The sequence below is a fragment of the Peromyscus eremicus genome, chromosome 14 (genome assembly GCF_949786415.1).
Source record: "Peromyscus eremicus chromosome 14, PerEre_H2_v1, whole genome shotgun sequence".
Lineage (NCBI taxonomy): Eukaryota > Metazoa > Chordata > Mammalia > Rodentia > Cricetidae > Peromyscus > Peromyscus eremicus.
Window position 1 is genome coordinate 73,433,450 of NC_081430.1, and position 21,176 is coordinate 73,454,625.

At 43.5% G+C, this 21,176-nt stretch overlaps 1 protein-coding gene across 2 annotated transcripts in view; it reads right to left on the minus strand.

The window, feature by feature from the left end:
• The window catches only part of Ppp2r5e (protein phosphatase 2 regulatory subunit B'epsilon), a 154,220-nt gene extending 134,427 nt beyond the window's left edge, over window positions 1-19,793 (minus strand). The window contains exons 1-2 of one of the 2 annotated variants that reach the window (XM_059279900.1): window positions 19,125-19,793; window positions 16,746-16,906 (exon numbers count right to left, since the gene is read on the minus strand). In XM_059279900.1, coding sequence (XP_059135883.1) covers window positions 16,746-16,902 — 157 coding nt within the window. In that variant the 5' untranslated portion in view covers window positions 16,903-16,906; window positions 19,125-19,793. Of the gene's footprint in view, window positions 1-16,745; window positions 16,910-19,124 lie in introns of both variants that reach the window. The other variant, XM_059279899.1, reaches the window with a different exon arrangement.
• Between the last annotated feature and the right edge of the window lie 1,383 nt (window positions 19,794-21,176).

Below are 21,176 nucleotides of genomic sequence, written 5' to 3' on the forward strand. Positions count from 1 at the left end.
CCATCACAGCACCACACAAAAAGCACAGTGATAGACAGAGTTATTGGTAACCCAAAGATTAGTCCCTATCCTGGTTTGCTTTCTATTGCTGTGATGTAACACCATGACCAGAGGCAACTTGTGGAGGAAAGGGTTTACTTGGCGTCCAGTTCCAGTCCATCAGAGGAAGGCAGGGCAGCAGCTCAGGGCTGGCAGTGGGAGGCAAGAACTGAAGCAGAGACCATGGAGGAACATGCTGGTTTGCCCTTCAAGGCTTGCTCAACCTGCTTCCTTATACAGCCCAGGACCACCGAGCGGCCCAGAAGTGGCACTGCTCACAGCGGACTGGGCCCTCACACATCAATCATTAGTCAAGAAAACGTGTCGCAGGCTTGCCTACAGGCCAAACTGACGGAGGCCTTTTCTCAGTCACGGTTCCCTCTTCCCAGATGACTCTAGCTTGTGTCAGGCTGACAGAAGTAGGCAGCAGCGCAGTCCCAGAGCTGGGAAGTGGGCACTAAAAACTGTAGGACACAATGGTCTGCCATCCCAGCACTGAGACAGGTTGGGATGTAGAGCAAAACTCTGTCTCAAGAGACAAACAGAAGGGCCAATGAGACAGCGCGGCAGGAAAGGCGCTTGCCAGCCTAAGAAACCGAGTTCAAGCCAATGCCGAGGTGGAGGGTGAGGGCCAGCTCCACAACTCTGCTCTGACCTCCACATACACGGTGTGACACAAACCACACACACACACAATAAAAAAAAAAAAAAAAAAAAAAAAAAACAGTGATTAACTGAAAGGACAGGAGCAGCTGTATTTAGTATTCTAATTTTCAAATTTTCATGTTGGCAGGATAGATCAAGGTGAATGTTTTTAAGATTTATTTTTTCCTTTTATTTACATGTATTGGAGTTTCCTGCAGAGGCAAGACATCAGATCCCTTAAAGCTGGTGTTACAAGTGGTTGTGAGCCATTCAACGTGGGTGCTGGGAACCAAATTTGGATCCTCTCCAAGAACAGCAAGTGAGCTTAACCCCTGAGCCATCTCTCCAGCCCCTTAGTTTTCATTTTTGAAGAGTCTTATGTAGTTTAGGATGAACTAGAATTCACTGTGTAGCAAAAGCTGGCCTTGAACTCCTGATCCTTCTGCCTCAACCTCCCAGATGCTAGGATTACTTATAAGAATGTGCCACTGTTTCCTGGAGTAAAAAAAAAAAAAAAAACAAAACTTTTTTTTTTTTTTTTAAGCACTAACTAACCCAGGAGGCCCCAACCCTACACAAAGAACTGTAGGCAACTAAAGAAAGCTGGAAATGGGAGAGGTGATCCTCCCCAGGGAAGAGCTGGGGTTATCCAGTGCCAAATGGTCAGCCCTGAAAACACACATACAAGTAACATTATATGGACTCAGCAGGTTCTATTTAGGAACATATATGTCTACCCATACCACAGATGAATGCAATAATAATTAGTGAAAAAAGGAGGCCATGAACTTGAAGGACAGTAGGGAGGGGTATGTGGGAGGACTTGGAGGGAGGAAACAGAAGGGAGAAATATAAGTATATTATAATCTCAAAAATTAAAAACAAAACACCAAAACCAAACAAACCACTAGCTGGCTCTATCAGCTGTGGATGAGAAGGAAGGGGCGAAGTATGCAGACGACAAAAGACAGCATGAAAGGGAGAACCCTGAGACTTCCCTTCAAAGTCCCCGTATCAGTCTGCTTTCAACTCCTTTTGACTTCTGTTCACAAATCGGGATAAGTATCAGTCTTTTTGATACACACGTTATGAAACATTAGGATGAGGAAAACATTTAAACTAGTTAAAACTAGTCTTCTTGCTCTCACAATATTCTTCTCTGTTCTTACTATTCTTGACTTCAAACCACTCACTCGAAAGTACTGTACATCTATTCTGTGTAAGACAAGCAACAGCTGTAATCTGTCCACTACTACCAGACAACCTCTCAGGAGCCTGACCCCACTGTCCTGCCTCCTAGGATCTAGAGAGAAGCCCAACAATATGGCAGGCATGCCTCCTAGGAGGGCAGGAGCCTAGTTCCAAAGATTGTATTTCCTTATTTAACAGACAGTACTTTTCCTAAAAGGATACCCAATCCCAATCTTTCCCATGTTCTTTCTAAGGGTTCATGTTTTCCTTTGAACAGTATTCCAGGTACAAGTAACCCTGGATCAGTTAAAGTCTGACAGCACTGTGAAGTAGGTCTTTCATGATGCCCACACAGTGAATGAACTTTTGCCAGATCTCTTCTCTGACACTGCACATTCTCCAACAAGATCCTGAACCATCAGGCCGACTCCAAGAAATACCAATGGCCAGCAGAAAGAAAGAAGGAATGCTCATTAAGCAACTGGCTACACACTGGGGACTTACCACGCTTACTTACTCCTCACATTTGCCCTGAAAAAAATGAGTCCTGTTTTACCAAAACTGAATTTTAAGTTCTAATTCTTAGTTCAGAAGACTAGGAATGACCACCTAGACTTAAACCCAACTCCTCCCCACAGGAAGAAAGGGAGTGGCGGGGCACACCTCTCCTAGTGTGCCAAGCCTTCCTCTGGCTGCCATGCCTTCTCTGAAACAGTAATTCACCTGGCTTCCTACCTGGCCTTCTTCCAACTCCCAGATTCTTGACCTGGGCCACTCCCCGTCACCCTAAGGTGTTACTGCTGACCAGTCGCTCCCCTCGGCCTGCTCTGCTCCTCCTGCCCGCTGTAATCTCCTCCGAACTTTCAGGGTTCTCGCAGTCAGTAGTAGATGGCTCCCTCGGTAAGCCATCGCGACACACACAAGGGACATGTCAGGTCAGCCCAGGGCTCACCTGGCTTCATTTATTAATGGCCATCATAGAGAAGACAGTGCAGCTAAGGAGCCTGGCCTCCAACCTTGTCTCTCTCTCTCTCTCAAAGCAGCAAGTTGCTGGCCCTGCTTACTAGCAAACACACTCTGCTCTGAAATGAGAGCCACGGGTACACTGCCAGGCACACAGCAGAAGCAGCACATTTTCTTTATCTTCTTCACTATTTCTTTACCAGGAAGGACAATCTGAGTTTACTTTCCCAACTTCTAGACTCCCAGTTAGTCCAAGGAGCAAAATTATCCACTTATAGGCACATTCAATTGTATTGCTTTCATCCAGCTTAATTTTTCTAATTACACTCATCAAAAATCTCCAAGTGGAAGCCAGACATGGTGATGCACACCTTTAATCCCAGCACTTGGGAGGCAGAGGCAGGAGGATCTCTGTGAGTTCGAGGTCAGCCTGGGCTATAAAGTGAGTTCCAGAATAGGCTCCAAAGCTACACAGAGAAACCCTGTCTCAAAAAACCAAAACAAAACAAAACAAACAAACAAAAATAAAAATAAAAAAAAACCTCCAAATAACCACAGAATAGTCGCTCGGTGCTTTCTACCTTCAAATACCTTCTAGAAACAATTAATAATAATAATAATGATGATAATGATAATAATAATAGTAATAACACCTTCTATAATTCTCTTGGTGTTAAAAGAAATTAAAACTCAGGACCAACAGACAAGAGATGAAACCTCTAGTCAAGAGACGGCCCTGCACAGAAATGGACTATATGACAAACTTTCCTCACTGGAGAAACCGCACGCACGCACGCACGCACGCACGCACGCACGCACGCACGCACACAGAGTGCTGGAGCAGCTCCTAGCCTTTGGAGAACCCCTTTGAGAATCTGATAAAAGCTCTAAACTTTGCCCAGAAAAACATCCGTAGAGAGCCAAAAACCATTGGAATTTTGAGAGGATCCAGGATCTTCTACAACATCAATAAGAAACCCTTCCCAACTAAGAGCCACTTGGGATATGTGACCCTGCTTATATTGAGAAAAGTCTCATCAAACTTTGTTTTAACCACAAAAAGCTCAATAAAGCAAAACTTTAAGATATTTTCTCATTCAACTCCTCCTGCCTCCTTCTGACTCAAAGCAAAATGCTACAAAACTACCATGGCTTAAAACTCAAAGCAAAGGTTCCATCTAAACAAAGCTGTGCCCCAGCCTAGTGTGTGCTGGAAGATGGGCCAGGGACAGGAGGTGCGAGGCTGAAGTGCTGTTAAATGTCCAGGTGTTTTATTCTCCAAGCATCCCTTCCTAAAGGCCCATGCATGTCTATGGATCTGCCTGACAGCCCAAATACAAAGTTATAATCTCAAGTTACAGTTACTGATTAAAGTAAGCAATTACCAAGGTTAAGTTAAACTTTGAGTCTGCCCTGGTAGACAACTACTAAAATTCATTCACCCAATGATAAGTATGCCTTCTACCTGTTCACTAATGCAACTCCCTTTGAACTCTATAACCCACTCTAGGTGCTTATCCAAATCAAGAAGTCTATCTGAAGCTGTGTTAATAACAATGTGGAGATTCTTCCCTAAGAACCAGTTCTCCATTCTGTTCTCCTAATTCTCACAACTCAACATGCTCCACTTTCCCTTCCTTAAATGGAAATAGTTCATGTAACATATTAAAGGAATAAATGTCAACTGAAAAACACTAATAAACATTTCCCATTGTGCAGTTTTTCTGATAATTATAACCATTAACATTCTGCAATTCCTACAGTGTGTCCAGCACTGAACCAAATACTTCCAGGCATTTAATCTGACTCTATCAAGTAGATCCTAACACTCTCCCAATTTCGAAGAGGAAAACAAGGTAGAAAAGTCAAATACCAGCAAGGAGTAGACCCAGAATTCAACCCAAGTGCATATGACACTCACACCTACATTCTTACCTGAGGGAGGCCTCCTACTGACTGAAGGAAAGCTCACAAATTATTATTTTTTCAATCAAGATTTTTTTTCCACTACATATGCTTAGGTCTACTGTAACATGAAAATAAGATTTCATAGTTCTGAAAGAAAAAAGTTAACTATAAAATATTGAAACAAAATCTTAATAGAAGTGATATCTTTGCAAACCAAAGAACTATGCTAGCCCTTTTCTGAAAATGCAAAACTGTTACTGATCTTTTACAAGCACTACAAAATTTAATCGCTAGTATTAACTGACATCAATAGAAAATGTAAATTTTATGGAAGTCCATCGCAGTGTTCAGATATGCTGTTCTTAAGCCATACAAAGGAAGTCTGTGGTCTGACGAGCCTGTGGCCGGTCCTGGAGACCAGCAGAGAAAGTCTTTCTCTCTACTTTCATTTGTTCTTCTGCAGCACCAAGAGATGAATCAGAAAAGGCGCTCTACATCTGCCACACATGAGATATATGTCCCTCCTGTCTCCAGAAGACACTGCTGCTCTTTCCTCCCGGAATCATTTAGATCACTACAGCACAGTCACGCTCAGAGCGTTAAGGGAGCACTCAAATTGGATCCTTTAAAAATAAAAAGTTTGACCAGACAAAGTGGTACACACCTTTAACCCTGTCTCACAAAACAAACAGAAGATGATAATAATAATAATAATAATAATAATAATAATGTTTCAAGGCTGGAGAGATGGCTCAGCAGTTAAGAACTCTTTTAGAGGACTCAGGTACCCAAATGGCAACTCGCAATCGTCTCTAACTGCAGTTCTAGAGTCCAGTTCTAGAGGATGGGACATCCTCTTCTGACCTCCACAGGCAACAAACACATGGTGCACATACATATATGTAGGCAAAACACTTATATACACAAAGTAAAATAAATTTTTTAAAAATTTAAAATGTTTCATCAAATAGGTTCATAAATTGGCATCAAGAATAAAATTTGTATTAAATTTAGCTTTATTAAAACTAGACTGTTTTTCTTATTTCACTATTTAGGAAGAAAAAAATAAGCATCAATCTTACAATCGGGCAAATATCAATCTACACATCAATAAAAATGTTCACAATTACTAAGAAATATTTACTGAATGTCAACTATGTACAAGTCTCTAACAGCCACTGATAGATGAGACACAGGGTTTCTCTACCAAAAATTATTTTATCCAGGAAAGCAGACAAACCACAAACAAATTAACGAAGATCAATTTTCAGATCATAGAAATAACAGGAAGGTGGACACGGTGGTTCACAGCAGCCAGCCCATCACTCAGGATGAGGCTGCAGGATCAACAGAAATCCAAGGTCAGTCAGAGCTACTGGAGACTGTCAAAAACCATGTAACCCCAGCATTTCAGAGTGTTGATAAGGAATTCAAGGTCATCTTCAACTACACAGGAAGCTTGAAGCCAACCTGAGCTACAGCAGAACCTGTCTCCACAAAAATGGGGGGGGGGGGGGGGGGGACACGGACTAGGGACAGATACTTCAAAGAGGTCTCATTTGAGCTAAAACTTGAAGAATGAGAAGCAGTCAAGGAAAAAAGTTCTACATCTAAAGGAACCAGCTTACATTCACTGGGTACTTCAGTATATGACCTGTCTTGGTTACATCCTAGAAAGACCCATGCAATAATTCTTTTTATAGCTTAAAATGTTTTACACATAAACATGCACATCAACTAACACAACACTCAACCAACAACACTTACAGTCTAAACTAAGGCATGTATCTAGTGAGAGGGGCAAGAACTGAAGGGCTGAGTCTGTGAGAAGTAGTAAAAGCAACAAATCCTTTCTTTCAAAATAAAGGTCTCCCCAAGGGAGCTCTGTGATTCCAGGGAGTTCTTAGAACTGTGCACAGTGCACAAGGTCCCAACTAGATGGAAACCCATGAGCCTCCAGCGAAGAACTGAGACCGAGTCACCATAACCTAACACTCTAAATTCAAACTGCTACCAAATCTACAAATTGGAGGGCACAAACACGATGTCACCAATGGGAAATTCCATCTGACCTTATTCAACATTTGGGTTGCAGTCAAAACACATGTGCTCTCTAAGTATTATCTGAGATTACTCATGTGCTATGTTTATAAGTTATTAATGAAAGAACAGAAATTCATGTTTAGACTTAGGTCTCATCTCCGAGATATTTCACGTATAGCTAACCCTTGAAGAATCCAGATTTAAGCTACACATGTCCACTTTACATGTGAAATGTTTTTAAGGTATGGGGAGAAATTTTGAAATGTTTTAAAAATAAAAAAACTCAGCCTAAGAATACCAAGACTTAAGGAAAAATGTCATGAGCACATAAAATACATAATACAGCATCATCTACTTTATCACCTACTACCATAAAATATATACATAAACCTTATAAAATGTCAACATTTATCAAAATTTAAAAAACACAGATTGTACATCATGTCACTCACAACTAGATAAACGTAAGGGCACATAAAAATACAGTATTTAAGCCTTTAAAGATTTTAAAGATTTAAGTATTTAAGTGATGCACAACTTTAATCCCATCACTCAGGAGGTAGAGGCAGGCAGATCTCTGAGTTCCAAGCTAGCCTGGTCTACAGAGTGAATTCCAGGACAGCCAAGGCTACACAAAGAAACCCTGTCTCAACAAATAAAAAAAAAAAATTTTTTTTAAAGATACAGTATTTAAATCAGATGTAGTAGTGCATGCCCATAATCCCAACATTAAGAAGCTGAAGAGGATCTATCACAAGTTCAAGGCCAACCAGGATAAAAAAAAAAAAAGAGTTGGAATGGTAAGAGCCAGTAGTTGAGAGAGAGAGAGAGAGAGAGAGAGAGAGAGAGAGAGAAGAAAGCCCATTATTAAATCCTAACTACATAAAATTAGCCCCAGTCCACAGTGCATTACTATAATTTCATACCCACCCCTTCTGCTCCTGCTGTGAACTCAAGAGCTGACAGTATCTGCTTAAAGCTGTGTGGCATCTCCAGTAAGTAGTCCATCTTCCCAGCTAATTACAACACGTAGTAAACTACCGTCTCCTGTGCTTCTCATGTCTCTTCACTACAGTATAGGACCATACAACACATAAACTACCGTCTCCTGTGCTTCTCATGTCTCTTCACTACAGTATAGGACCATACAACACATAAACATGCGTGCTAATCAACTGGAGCAATCAAAGTGTTCCCGCAGCAGCAAGAGTAGACCCGAGAGCCCTGCACAGCCTTACCACAGGCACTTCTCAGAGCCCGCCATGCACCAGCACTCCACCGGGACGCAACAGGACCAAAACCTAGCAGCTCACAGCCCCAGCTCCCAGCAACGCTCACAAGGAGCACGAGACAGACAGCAGCACAGGGAGCTGTGGCTTGGGGGCCTCATGCGGGTAGCACCTGCTAGCAGGGTCAAAATTTGTTTTTAAAGGATATGTAGCATGCATCAACAGAATGAAGGTAAGGCTTCCTTTTTGACTTCTGATGTGTATATTAGACTTCCAGTCTAGAAGAATAACTCCAGAAAAATAGCAGAGGTGTACAAGAGAAAGAGTTTCATGTGGCTGAGGGAGAGTAGGACATCCACGCTGCCAATCTTACAGGCCCTGGTACACTTAAAGCTCAAGCCAGTAGGTCTCACTAAAGAATCTATCCATGCAGAGGGTTCCAGAAGAACTACTAGAAAGTGGGAGAGAAGAATGAGGAAACTCTCCCAAAAGTCAAGCCCTTCCCAAGAGAGGAGAGTCCCACCTTACTATTGCAGAGACCCCCTCTCCATGGGCCTCTACCACAGGCTCCACCCCTCCTGTGCAGGGAGATTGATGGAGGATGCTGACAATCAGGCTGCAGGAGAACAAGGCAGACCAGAGTGTCGGACTATGCACAGGAGCTACAGTCTGCAACTCTGCAGGGGCTTCCTGACAAAGACAGCCTGGAGGAGGTGACAATGAAGAAGACAAGGAAAACCAAGATGAGACCGAGTCAGCAGCACCTCAGCAACCATACATCACCATTTCCAATTACCAACGCAGACGCTCGGACAATGTTAACTACCAACGGCAAACAGATAGCACACCAGCTGAGAATATGTCCACCTGGGAGGCTGAGAAGGGCAAGGCTGAATAAATGTTGGATCACCATCTCTACCATCTGGTCATCCAGCAAGAAAAAATAAACATGAAATTCCAGTAACAAGAAATGAACAAAAGCGTAGAGCTTAACGCATCAGCGCTTGCCTTGTGGAGGCTGATTAGACAAGAGCTACCGCACTAACTACAGTGCAAAAGGTTTTGATTATTTTTATCTAAACATGTTTCTTTTCCACAGTCACTTTTCTGAAGTCTGTTTTTTTTCCTCAAGGCACTTTCAAAGGTTTTAAATTGTTTCCTATCTGACCACGTTGAGATCTTAAGTTTTTGGGTTTTTTTGGGTTTTTTTAAGATTTATTTTATGTGTATGAGTGTTTCGCTTGCATGTGAGTGTGTGTGTGTGTGCGCACATGTGTGCGTGTGTGCATGCATGCATGTTGAATATCCTAGAATGTCTCCAGTCCTTGAAGTTCTTTTAGTTTGACTTCTTTTTCATGTTAGGGTTTCTCTGTGTAGACCAGGATGGCCTGAAACTCTCTCTCTGTAGACCAGGCTGGCCTCAAACTCATAGATCTGCCCGCCTTTGCCTCCGAAGTACTAGAATTAAAGGTGTGTGCCACCACGCCTGGCTAAGAAGTTCATTTTTAATTTACAGTAGAAAGTTTACAATTAGACTTTTCCAAAAACTAACCTTGGAATGTTTTACTCAGATTTTTCAGCTGTACAGGGAGGCAGGAGGCAATACCTCTAATCACTGTGTTCTTCAAGGGATAACTAGATACAAACATTCCAAAATCCAAAACCTGAAACATGGAATATTCAACCTGTGCTTATCAGACACCACAGAGATGAGTACGAATGCAAACTAATACTCTACTTTTAAGCCATAAGTTATTATGAACACTTATTTTCTCTGTATGATAATTCTCTATGCCATAGAAGTAAATAATTAGAATATATATATATATATTTTCTTTTTTTTTTTTTTTCCTAAGTGCTCCCAGAGCCAGAGAGACAGTGGTTAAGAGTGCTTTTTGCTCTTGTATAGGACACACATTCAGGTCCCAGTACTCACACTGAGTAACTCCTAACCGTCTCAATTTCCACTCCAGAGAGTCTAACATCCTCTTCTGGTCTCTGACACTTGTGCACACACACTCACAGAGACACACACATTCATATAACTAAAAATAAACCTAAAAAAATAAGACGAGAAAAACAGCCTTACTTAAAAACAAATAAACTGATAAAATTTTTCAACTTGAAAATAATAGTTTGGTACCTGATTTTAAGCAAAATCTTTATCATTCCTTCCCTGAGAAAAAAATACTACCATGCTCCCTCCAGTGACACAGAGCAACTTTAGTGTGTGTAATGTATACATATTCTTTTAGCTCAAAGCAGAAGTCATAGCTATTTTTTAAACCCCAAACACACACACATACACACACACACTCACACACAAATGTAGCTACCTAAAGAACACATATCACAACCGATGGTACAAACATCAATGATTCTCTGTTTGTTTATATCAGACATCTGTTTGAGAACCTGAAAGTATTATGAAATTCTTCCATTTAAAAACAGATAAGAGGGACAGGCCGGATAGCTCAGCAGGCAAAGGCATCTGACCAGAGTTCAATCTGTGGAACCCTGTGGTGGAAGGGGGACACCAACTGCCACAAACTGTCCGGACCTCCAGACACACTCCATAGCACACACATGCTCATACACACACATACACTAGCAGGAGCACATCAAACAAAATCTTTTTAAAAAGGCTTGCTCTCAACAATACGGCAAGATGCCGGTAACAGGTGAAAAGTCCAAAGACGTCCATGACAGCTGGTTCAGTAAATTTCAAAACATTCACAAATTGAATTTGGGGGTTGAAAAAGGGTTGAAATTGCAAAACTATGCTCTTGTTTCATCATTTTGAGAAACTCGATTTCAAGTTTTTGCAAAGAAAGCATTTTAGCACTGGCCTATGGCTCACACGCTGCTTTCTCAAACTCCAGCTCAGAGAGAACAGGTGGCACTCACTGACACGGCAATCCTCACATTATAAACCTGGAGAGAGGGCTCGCAAGGAAGTCCCTTGTCCAGGACGACAGGACCAGTGGACCAGCTCCAACCCCTACAGGCCAGCGCGGTCTTCGCCTGCACAGCACTGTGTCCACGGCGCAAGCGCACTGCCCACACTCCGACAGTGGCTGCCAGCCCTATGAAAAACTGTCTTTGCACAAGTACATCGAAGGCTCGGCCCCTCAGCAAGCCTGTAATTATACTGCACATCCTACTCTACACTCCACAAGGTAGAGCTAGAAGATAAAAGAATCCAGTCATTAGAAAGGCACAAAACCAGATCTAAATGGTAATTTTGAAGTTCTTATAAACTGTCACTCTAAAAATAAAAATCGAAGCTTCATCTTTGGGACTGAAGTTTCAGTGGTTTTAGGGGCTGGAGAGATGGCTCAGTGAATAAGCCACTGGCCAGAACTCCAGCACCCACAGAGAAGCCAGCCATGTGGCCCACCTGTAATCCCAGCCCTCAGGAAGAAGAGATGGGGATTCCTGAGGAAAGCTGGTTAGCCAGACCAGCCAAAGCAGAGAGCTCTGGGCTCCAGTGAAAGACACTACCACAATATAGAAAGTGGAGCGTGATCTAACCCACACATGCTTACAGACATACACACACTTGTACGTACTCATGCACAGAAATAAAGTGTTTTTAGGGGGCCGGAGAGATGGCTCAGCACTTAAGAGAACTGCTCTTCCAGAGGACCCGGGTTTTATTCTCCACATCCACACATTAGCTCACAACCAACTATAAGTCCAGTCCAAGAGGATCGGATGCCCTTTTCCGGCTTCTATGGTCAATGCACACACGGTACACACACATACATTCAGGCCAAACACCCATACACACAAAGGAAAGGGGAGAGGGTATTTTCAGAAGCTGCGAGACAGCTCAGTGACACAGCACTTGCCTGGCATACGTAAGGCCCTGGGTTCATTCCCAGTACCACAAAACTTACAAAGTGCTCTCATTAGAAAGAATTTTACCACAAAGAGACAAAGAATTCGTTTCAGCTGAATGGTGCCTCCAGTCACCACAATTTTTGAAATGTCTGAAGTATCTGCCAAAGACCCTAAAATCAACTGCAGAGCCTGAAATAATGACACCAGTCTCATTATCATCCCATCTTCAGAGAGGTGGAGTTTTTCAAAACTGTCTCACTCAGATCTAAACTTGGGAATCATCTAAGAAGACTTAGGAAGAAATAAGGAAATAAGGACGTGAAGAGGACAGGGAGAGGAAGCAGGCACGAAGCAGGCACTACCTCTGCCTCTTAGTTGACTAAGCTCTGAGTTCACCTAACCGGGGTAACTGGCGAGCCTGCTCCCTGGGCTGCTGCAGGCCCAAAGAGCATCACAGCGACTTGGGAGAAGGCTTCACTGTTTTCTCGTTGTTGGGAAGCACGGCCCCACTGTGAAGGCCACTGGCCCTTAAACTCAGTTCTGCCTCAGCCTCCTGAGCGCTGCTGTTACAGGCACGTGCTGCTAGTGGTCTGGTTCAAATCGACACAAATCTTGACTTTATTAGAGATAGATAGATAAATACATACATACATACATACATACACGCATACATACATACATACATAGGCACTAAACTTCCCCAGACGTTTTCTTAGCAGTAAGATGGGTCCTTATGGTTCAAAAGTTTTAGGTAACTCCAAAAAACACTTTGACATACGAATAGAGAAAATTCAAATATGTGTACGTGTAAAGGTCAGCGTATCATTTCATTAGACATAGCTGAGGAAAAGGTGGGCCACTGTATACATGTGCACCAGACCACATGTTTTCTACAAAGAAATAACACCAAGAACACAAGTTTCAGAAGATCAACTACTACAGAAGAGGCAGAACAGAAACTTTCTCTTCATTTTCTGTTACAGTTTTCCAAGTAGTCAGACCTCCAGGTGGTGCACACATTCATTCAGGCAAAACAGTAAAACATACAATCAAAACTACATCTTAAAAACAAAAAAGAAATTCACAAAATCTGATCACAGTGCATACTGTATTCACACAAGCCTTCTTAGTCAGGGAAATGCTATAGAAATTTAAGTCCATATCTATCCTTTAGCATTTACTGACAGTTCATTTGGGTTTATTCTGGTTTTTCCTAAAATGTTTTTTTAAAAAAAAATCCTAGAAAGGAAATTCTTCCTGTATGTTCTTTCTATACTGTAAATTACTTCCAAAAAGCTGGTGAGAATATAAGGCAAAAACAATCAGCCAATCCACTGTAAGGAGGACAAGTATCACTGTCACTACAAACCAAGAACACACATTTCTCCATTCTGTACCTGACTCTACTTCTCTCTGCTATTCTCCAGAGAGGCACAGAAGCCTAAGGATGGAACCCTTGCTAGCCCATGACCCCACGTCATGTTTAAGAATCACTGTCAGTCTGTCTGGAGCTGGGTTAGTGAGTAGTCTCTGGTCCAGCTGCCATCTAATTCTCCTCTACTGATACACTATGCAAATGTACAAAACCTATTCTTAGGAAACTTTTCATGCTACCAGGCATAACTTGAAATTTTTAGAAAAGGGAGCTGAGTAAAATGTGGCTCAATGTCAGAGCACCTGCCTAGGATGTAGAGGACCTTGGGTTCAATCTCCAGCATGGGGGAAAAAAATCATGTATTTATCCAATAATCTCATAAAGAGATGTTGGACATCCATAAGCAAAAGGTAAATGCACATCATAACTCCAATAAGCAACTTCAGAGCCTTGGTGATACTAGCGTAGGGGGAGATAAGCACTGGTGAGGTATGGAGAAATCAGAACTCCTGTATACTGCTAATGGACATACAGCTTTACATAGCAAGGCCTCAAAACTTAAAACATATAAGTCAGCAATTCCATGTCTGGGTATGTGCCCAAAAGAAAGGAAAGCAGGGTCTTTCAACAGATACCTGAACACTCATGCTTGCATCATTCACAACAGCCAAAATGACAGAATGAATAGTAAACAATATGTGCTATATCTACATATATACTGAAATATTGCTCAGCCTTTAATAAGAGTAAAGTACTGAGACATGCTACAACCTAGATAAATCTTACAAACATCATGCTAAGTGAAATAAACCAGTCACAAAAGGGCAAATATTACATGACTCAAAACAGTGACCCTCACAGAGGCATGAAGGGGAATGGAAGTTGCTGGGGGCTGACGGGAAAACAGGGCACAGAGGACATGAAAAGATGGTAGGTGGATGGTTGTGACAGACACACAACAATGAGAACACACTTCCTGCCACTGAATTGAAGCTTTAAAGATGGTTCAGAGCTGGGCTTTTAATCCCACTTTTAATCCCGAGCGGTTAATAAAGCATCTACATCTATTTTAACTGTGCATGCTCGAAAGGGGAGGGAGGAGAATGAGAGAAAACGTTGAAATTTTTCTCATGCGTGCCTCTTTACACCTCTTCCATGAATGCTCAGTTCATTTAAGTGACTGCATGAGTCTTAAGGAATAAATGTAGTGATTCAGCTATTGAATTTCTTCTGAACCTAATAAAACATTTAATCTGGGCTGCTGGAAATAAAGTTCTTCCCTGGATAGAGAAGCTAATAGTTATCCCATGCATGTCTACTTCAGATGAAATGAGTGATGAATCCAGTATGTTTCCTGACCTTTCTATTTATTCCCTAGAATTTTCCCTCATGTTTTTCTTATAACATCATATAATCTAGTCTCATTTTTACTAACAATATCTTAAGTCAAAAATCTTCTAGCCAGGCATGGAGGCAAATATTCGGGAGGCAGAGGTAGACAACCTCTCTGAGTTTCAGGTCAGCTACAGAGTCAGACCCTGTCTCCAAAAACAACAGTGTTCTCGCCCTCAAAACTTCCTGGAGCTCATCTTCACTACTTGGCAGGTAGATCATCCTTTTTTCCTTTCTTTGGTGCTGCAGCTCAAACTCAGAGTCTCAGGAATGCTATGCAAGTGTCCTACCACTAACACCCTCGCTAACCCCATGTATCATCTTTCCAGAAATCAGCACTCAGATAGTTTCTACCGATTCAAGTATAAACACTGGGATCTTACTTATGAATTACCACCTCTTTAAGAAAAAGTGTTCCCAAAAGGCATAGAGGTACATGCCTTTGATCCCAGCACTAGGGAGGCAGAGGTTGGGGGATCTCTGTGAGTTCAAGGCCAGCCTAGTCTACAGAGTACATTCTAGGACAGCCAGGGCTACAAAGAAACCCTGTTTCCAAAAAAAAAAAAAAAAAAAGAAAGAAAGAAAGAAAGAAAGAAAGAAAGAAAGAAAGAAAGAAAGAGAGAAAGAGAAAGTAAGTAAGCATTCCAATAGCAAAATCAGGCACCTGAAATACCCTCATCTAAACTTGAGAATCATACCTTCTGATTCTACCTACACACTGCTACAAAAAATTAAGTATGCATTTTGGCCAGGTGTGATGGCACACATCTGTAATCCCAGCACTCAAGGGAGAGGCAAGAAAATCATTACCAAGTTCCAGGCCAGCCAGGACTACATAACAAGACTCTGCCTCAAAAACCAGGGGAAAAAGGACAGAAAAGAAGAGAAACTGAGGGAGGGAGGGAGGGAATGAGGGAGGGAGGGAGGGAGGGAATGTGCATTAATAAACTTAATAAACCAGGTTGTCTGGTTTCCTCTGAGCTATTAAAGTCGTATCCCCTTCTTCCTCATCCTTAAATACTCAGACAAAATTTCATCTTCAAAGCTTCTAATGTTCCTACATATACCAGCTATTGATCTGATACATTTCAAATAACTCCTATTCACAAACATGAAGCAAACTGATGAAAATTAAAATGGACAGAGTGATCACATATTAAAACGAAAAAATGAAAGGTGTAATTCAGAAAGAAAAAACTCAGAGCTCATATTGAAACCTTCCCCTCATATATATTTCTGTATATACAACAGGCCTAGTAGTACACACCTCCATCCCAGCACGTGGGGAGAAGAGGCAGAAAGATCAGCAGCTCAAAGGCAGTTTCAAGAGTTCAAGGCCAGCCTTGGCTACATAAAATCCTGTCTCCAAGAACTGAAATTCCTTGCTCTTAATATACTGTGAAAATTAAAATATCATGCAAGTATGATCACCAAATATTTGTATTTGTATTATGTGAAAGTGCAAATGCATGTTATTACTGATAAGCTCTACTTTCTTGATCTTTAAAATTCAATATTTTCAAACTCAACTTCTTTTAATGCAAATTAGTAGTACTATCTATTTTACTGGGGTCTACTTTCCAACAAAGACAATGCAATTAATACATGTCAATAAGCAAATCAAGAATTTAAAAACATAGACAGGGCCAATGAGACAGTTCAGCAGATAAAGGTTGCTTGCTTGCCAAATGGGACCACTTGAGTTCAATCCCTGAAACCCACATGGTTGGAGGAGAGAACCAACTCCCACAAACTGTACTCTGATTTCCACATGTATATAACATGCAAGTATACACACACATTCACACACACACACACACACACACACACACATACACACACACAAAATGTTTGGAGAAAAAAAAGAAACAGACATTTCTGCCATTTAGTTTTCCAGCTTATCAACTGGAGAAATTCACCGACAGGATGATAAGTCTCTTTGGATGAGCCCTTTGAAAAGGAAAACAGGTAGGCTTGGTCACATACCAGGAACTTCTGGGTCTGAAACCTCTCCACCCCCAAGCTACAACACATGAAGTTAACAGATAAGAAATACTATGCAGACACTGATCAATAAGGAAAGGAAGGAGCTGTCACCTGTTCACGGGTCTTACCTTTCAGCAGCGGCAGAGGTGTGAGCTCAATGGGCTTGCCTTGAGATCTAAACTGTGAGGAGCTTTGCGACCTCTTCTGTCTGGCTTTTCTGACGGACTTCCGAGAAAATCCGTCTACTTTATCCACTGATGGAGGAGTAGTTGGTGCTGAGGACATATCCCTACTGAAGAGAAAGAGGTGACATAAGCATGGTCCCAAGGTGAAAGTATTCATGTTGTACACATTCTAAAATTCTCATATACAATATTCATGAAAATGGGAATATATACCAAAAAAAAAATCAATTAAGAAAAGTCTTATCAGGGGGGAAAATATAAAAAGTAACATGACCACCAACCATTAAATAAAATCAGAGCTCTAGTGTACCAATCACTGCTCCATTAAAATCATTAAAAAGAAGCGTGCCTGGACTTCAAGTGTCTATACTGTCTGCCCATTTTAATTGCATAGCTCTTCCCATCTTGGGATAGCTAAAGCGATTTTGGAGCTATCCTGAAGCTGGAAAACATCCATAGAAACGTTTTCCCAACATATTTAATATTATGAATGGGCTAAAACCCTTTCTGCACTTCAAGAATCTCTACACAAATGAGGCCAGGTATGGTAGCCAGTAATACCAACAGTCAAAGAGGTTAAGGCAGGAAAGGTTATGAGTTCAAGGCCAACCTAGGCTACACATAGCAAGCTTGAGGCCATCCTGGGACACACAGTGAGAGGAGATTCTATCTCAAAAAAACAACAAACAAACAAACAAAACTACATCAGTATCTATGTGATGGCAAGGTAAAATGTACAGTTACTCACACTTTCTAAACAGGACTTTTGGTGCAATGTGCTGCGATCGCTATTATGAGCTACCACACTGCAAATGAGGGCAGGCTAGATTACTTGAACAAGAACACACAAAAGGCATAATGAGAATTATTTCAAAGCAGTCTTTTTAAATGAAGCTATCTTAAAGTTATTCAAGTAAAACAAACAAAACTATGATAAAACCTAACACCAAGCTGAACTGCAAACAGAACTTCACAGCCTTCCAAGATGAAGTTGGGTCTGAGTTCAAATACTGTTCACTTCCATCAAACCAATGGAACCGACAGAACAGCTTTCTGCAATTTTTTTTTAATCTCTTGAAATTATTCAAAAGGATATATGCTGAAAGTCCCAAGCATTAAGCTCAGCCTCATTCGCCAAACTAAACAGATGTCATCATCCAGGTGGCACTGAGGCTCCATGCAAGATTAATGGCAGCCGGATAGCCAGAATGCGTACAATGAAGTGCTCAGATGCAGTCACTCGCCTGGCACACCAACACCTTAGACAAGTGCTTTTTTCACTTCCACAGAGTAAGATAGTTGCCTCCCCCATTTGAAAGGCTGAACAGTCATCTGGACTACCTGGATCCAATCAAAACAACGTAAGCTTGGGGGAGAGGAGTGAACAATGTTGAGGTTCAGTTTGGACTTTTGAAGACTTCTTGGTTCTTTCATTAGAAAGTTATGTCGTTTTGTTTTGTTTTTTTGGGTTTGTTTTTTTTTTAACTATAATTTAGCCTTAAATACGTGACAGATAAAAACAGAATTGTAGTTTATAAACACCGTCAAAAATGTCAGATTACTTTAAAATCTAGTGATCGCATCAGCAAGAAGTTCCACATCAAACTGGTAGGTTGTAAATGTAGGGACGTGTACTGCGATACATATGTGACTATTTAGATTTCATTCTAGCCCTAGGAACACAAGATTTCTGCAAACCTCCTTCCTCCATCACTCGGTTGGTCTCTCTCTTCCCCTATCTCTAACGATGATCTATAGGTAGCTTTCTTTTTCATCATTTGCCTCTTAGGCGCTCAGCTCTGAATGTCAAGGATCTCCTCAACTCTAAAGCATTGCAGAACTGGTAACAGCGGGGTCCCTGCGAAGCCCAGGGAAACAGGTTTCACCTGGACCACTGCGCCCGAAGCTTTAGCATTCTCCAAACAGCAGGCAAGCAACCGGGGCTTTTCCAAGGGGAAGGAAGAGATCAGGGAAGTGGCCTGTTTGTCTGTAGGTATGTTCACATAAACCCCAAGCCCGGGAGAAGCTGCGCGGCCACAGAATCTTCCTCGCTGCTCCCCCGCCCCCGCCAGTGGATAAAAGGGGAGGGGGGGGGGAGAAACGCCTCAAAAGCCGGAGGGAAAGGGGCAAGGGAAGGCAGAGTGGAAGAGAGGTGGTGGCCTCCAAAGCCTCTGCAGGTAGATCAGACGAGTGGGCCGGGCGCTTGCTCCCGCGCACCCCACCCCGCCGCACCCCTCGGCCGCCCGGGCCTGGCCTTCCCGAACCCGCCGCTCGGCAGGTTCGCCGGGAGACAAGCCGCGGGACCGGGAGCTGAAGTTATACCTTGAAGCTCCTGGGGAAGAATCGAAGATGATCTGTGGCTGCGCTGGGCGGGCGGCAGGCTAGGGGCCGCGGCAGGGGCGGGCGGCGGCCCGGGACGCACAAGGAGAGGTCCGGGCAGCGGCGGAGAGCCCCGGGCTACAGCAGTCCGGGGCGACGTCCCTCCGGTTCCGCGGTGGCGGCGGTGCTTCTAGGCCTCTCGGCTGGCCCCCAAACCTCAGCGCTCCGGCAGTGGCAGCGGCGGCCTCACGAGCCTCCCCCGCGGGCCCGTCCCATCAAATCGGTACCGACCCGGTTGCGGCTCGGCCGGTGGCTCTTCGTTCACATTCCCGGCGGGCGGCGCCTCTGCTCGTTGCACCGGACCCGGCGGCGGCGGCGGTGGCGGCGGCGGCGGCGGCGACGCGGGGAGGGGGGAGGAGGGAGGAAGCCTGGATCTGCAGCGGCAGCGAGCACGGGAGTCGGGAGGAGGAGCTGGAGCCGCCGGAGCCGCCGCTGCCAGAGCCGCCGTTCGCTACCCGCGCAGGGTCCCCGTCAATGCCCCTTTCTCTCTCCTATTGTCAATATCACCGGGCGGCTGAGTCCATGGCACACGCGCAACCGAACCTCCTGGCTGGCTGAGCCCGCCTCCGACGCCCGCCCACTGGAGACTTCAAACGGGAAGCGAGACTTCATTGGTCCTCGGGCGCCTTCACTCCCCGGCCAGCACGTTCGGCTGAGATCTGATCGGGGATTGGCGGCGCGGGGAGGGGCGGAGAAACAGGAGGGGTGTGAAGAGACGAGGCCCTTGATTGGGCGAGGCGCCGGGGACCCGGATGCAGCCGCGAGCTCGGGCGGCGCGGCCGCCGCTTCCGCCAGGGCGTCTGAAGTGGGGAACTGCGGCGGCGGCGGCTGGGCCTGCGAGGAGCGCGGCGGCGGGCGCGTCCGGAGCTGGAGCTGGAGCTTCCGCACGGCGCGACCCTTGCGGACGGCGAAGCGTCTTCACCGGGGATTCCGAGAGCCACAGTGCGGCAGCCCCGGTGCCTCACGGTTCAGCCCGTTAGAGCCCCACTCTGCACGGACCCGCGCGCTTCCCTGTACCGCTCGTGTCATCGCGGCCGAAAAACCCTCAGTGGCCTCCGCTCAACCGGTGGGAGGCCTGGCCACGGGTTGGACTCTCACCTGAGGTCTCTTAACCCCCCAAAAGTCAGTTCTGATGATCAGCTCCTAATGCTCCTGCGGATCTCGGTGGAGGCCAGCGCTCCGGGAGCTCCTGCAGATGGGGGAACGCTGTCACCAGCCTGCAGCCTGGCATTCAGATTACCCGCAGTCGCTGGTTTCTGGGCTCCGAAATACCCAGCCCCCAACTTGACATTTTAATTGACAGTTGGAGTCTTGAGTTTAATAGAGATGACTTAACCTCTATCTAGAACGAGTACTAAAATACTTACATGTGTGGTTTTGCATCGTTGGTGAGCCCTAGGCCAAATGGTACATTTCCAGAGAATATTCGTAGACTGTCAGTCAATTTGAATGCAAGCTGCATACATTCGTTGTGGAAAAGAAAAAAAAAATCCTTAATAACTAACTACAAACATCAGACTACCAGTTGCTCAAAATTTGGAAAACTGAGAGGGGGACATACAGAAGAAATAATAATACAATCCATCAACCTGAGCTAACCACTATCATTTTTGTTGTACTTTTAGTATTTTTATTATTTCATATATACATATTACACACACACACACATATATATATATATATATATATATATATATATATATATATATATATTCTCTTTCAAACTAGAATGCTTCATTCCGTAGCCTACTTTCCCTCTCAGTATCATGTCACGTGTTCTGTACAGTTAGGGAACATATATATATATATATATATATATATATATATATATATATATAAAGCTCTCTATCGTATGCACAAGTGATAACAATGCATTCGTGTTTCTTGTTTGTGTCATTTGTTGCAAATTTCTATCCACTTGGGTAGAAAAATAATTCTGTGCTATGAAAGAAGAGACTGTTACTGCCCTGCACTGAAGTGGGAAACACGGAAAGA